The sequence below is a fragment of the Eucalyptus grandis genome, chromosome 7 (assembly GCF_016545825.1).
Source record: "Eucalyptus grandis isolate ANBG69807.140 chromosome 7, ASM1654582v1, whole genome shotgun sequence".
Lineage (NCBI taxonomy): Eukaryota > Viridiplantae > Streptophyta > Magnoliopsida > Myrtales > Myrtaceae > Eucalyptus > Eucalyptus grandis.
In genome coordinates this window covers 43,732,209-43,733,315 of record NC_052618.1, presented here as the reverse complement: position 1 = coordinate 43,733,315, position 1,107 = coordinate 43,732,209, and the positions used below count along the sequence as shown (strand labels likewise).

Here is a 1,107-nt window from a genome sequence, read left to right as displayed (position 1 = left end):
TCAAGAATTGTCAATGCTTTGCCGTAAGAGTCTTCTCTACTTGCTCTTTAATTATGTTTTCCTCAAGGGTTTCTTATGTTATTTAAGCGAATTAAGCGCTGTCTCTCTCTCTCTCTCTCTCTCTCGTTAATTCACACCCATTTTAGGTCCTAGTCGAGAACCTTGCAAACCAGGCTTAATCACCGGAGTGTCGGCAGGTGCAGATAATTAGAATGGCTTGCTCAGGGTCTTTAACATTCCCCATTTGCTTCCACTATGCAAACAACGCAAAAACTGCGCTGAACCGTAGTCCAATCCAGATCACAAAGGCAACACCAAGGTCGAGAACATTTACCCAGTATGCGATTCTGCCCCTCTCCACTGGCGGCCAACATGGCGTCCATGGATGGCACGACCATCGCCGTCATTGGTGGCAGCTCAGTAGCTGCATTGGCTGCTGTGCTCACACTGACGGATCCAGAGAGGAGAGGCTGCAGCTCCAGGCGGAGGAGGTGGGCAGTGGGGACAAGAAGGTGGTTAGGGAGTGCTTCAACAACTCAGGGTTCCGGAGATGGGAGAAGATATACGGCGAGACAGATGATGTCAAAGACCTCATTCTTCTTGAAAATGTTGTAAAAAATACCTTGTAAAAATGATGTTGTTCTGAGTGACTCGCTAATCACACTATAAGAAAGAGCTCATTCTTCGAGATTCTCTTCTTCTTCTCTCTCTCTTCGGAGCCCGGCAATTCGCACTGATTTTTTTTGGACGCATTGCATCGCTTCTTGGCTCGATTTCTTGCATGAGATAGAAGAATCATTATCCATAGTGATATTAGATGAAGCGATATGCTTATTTGGTGACTTTCAGGTTTTTACACGTGGAAACTCAAGTCCCAATTTCAATTCTTCATCCCCAAATCCCTTGATATACGAGGCAAACTTGAAATGAAGCCGCAATTTGACTTTAAAATATCTTAAAAAACGAGGCCGTCTTGATTGTTCATGCATTATGTACCTCAACTTTCGATGTGACACTTGTTGTCAAAAGACAACTTAACAGAGTTCGCTTTGTAGATTGAAAACCAAATTGATGTACAGCATGTCTAAAGGGCCAAAGATTGTGCTG

General features: G+C 44.1%; 1 protein-coding gene across 1 annotated transcript; it reads left to right on the top strand.

Annotated features, from left to right (window-relative positions):
- Positions 1-212: 212 nt before the first annotated feature.
- Positions 213-629, top strand: LOC108960911 (hypothetical protein). The gene has a single exon (XM_018877260.2). The coding sequence runs from the start codon at positions 213-215 to the stop codon at positions 627-629; it is 417 nt and encodes a 138-aa protein (XP_018732805.2).
- Positions 630-1,107: the final 478 nt, after the last annotated feature.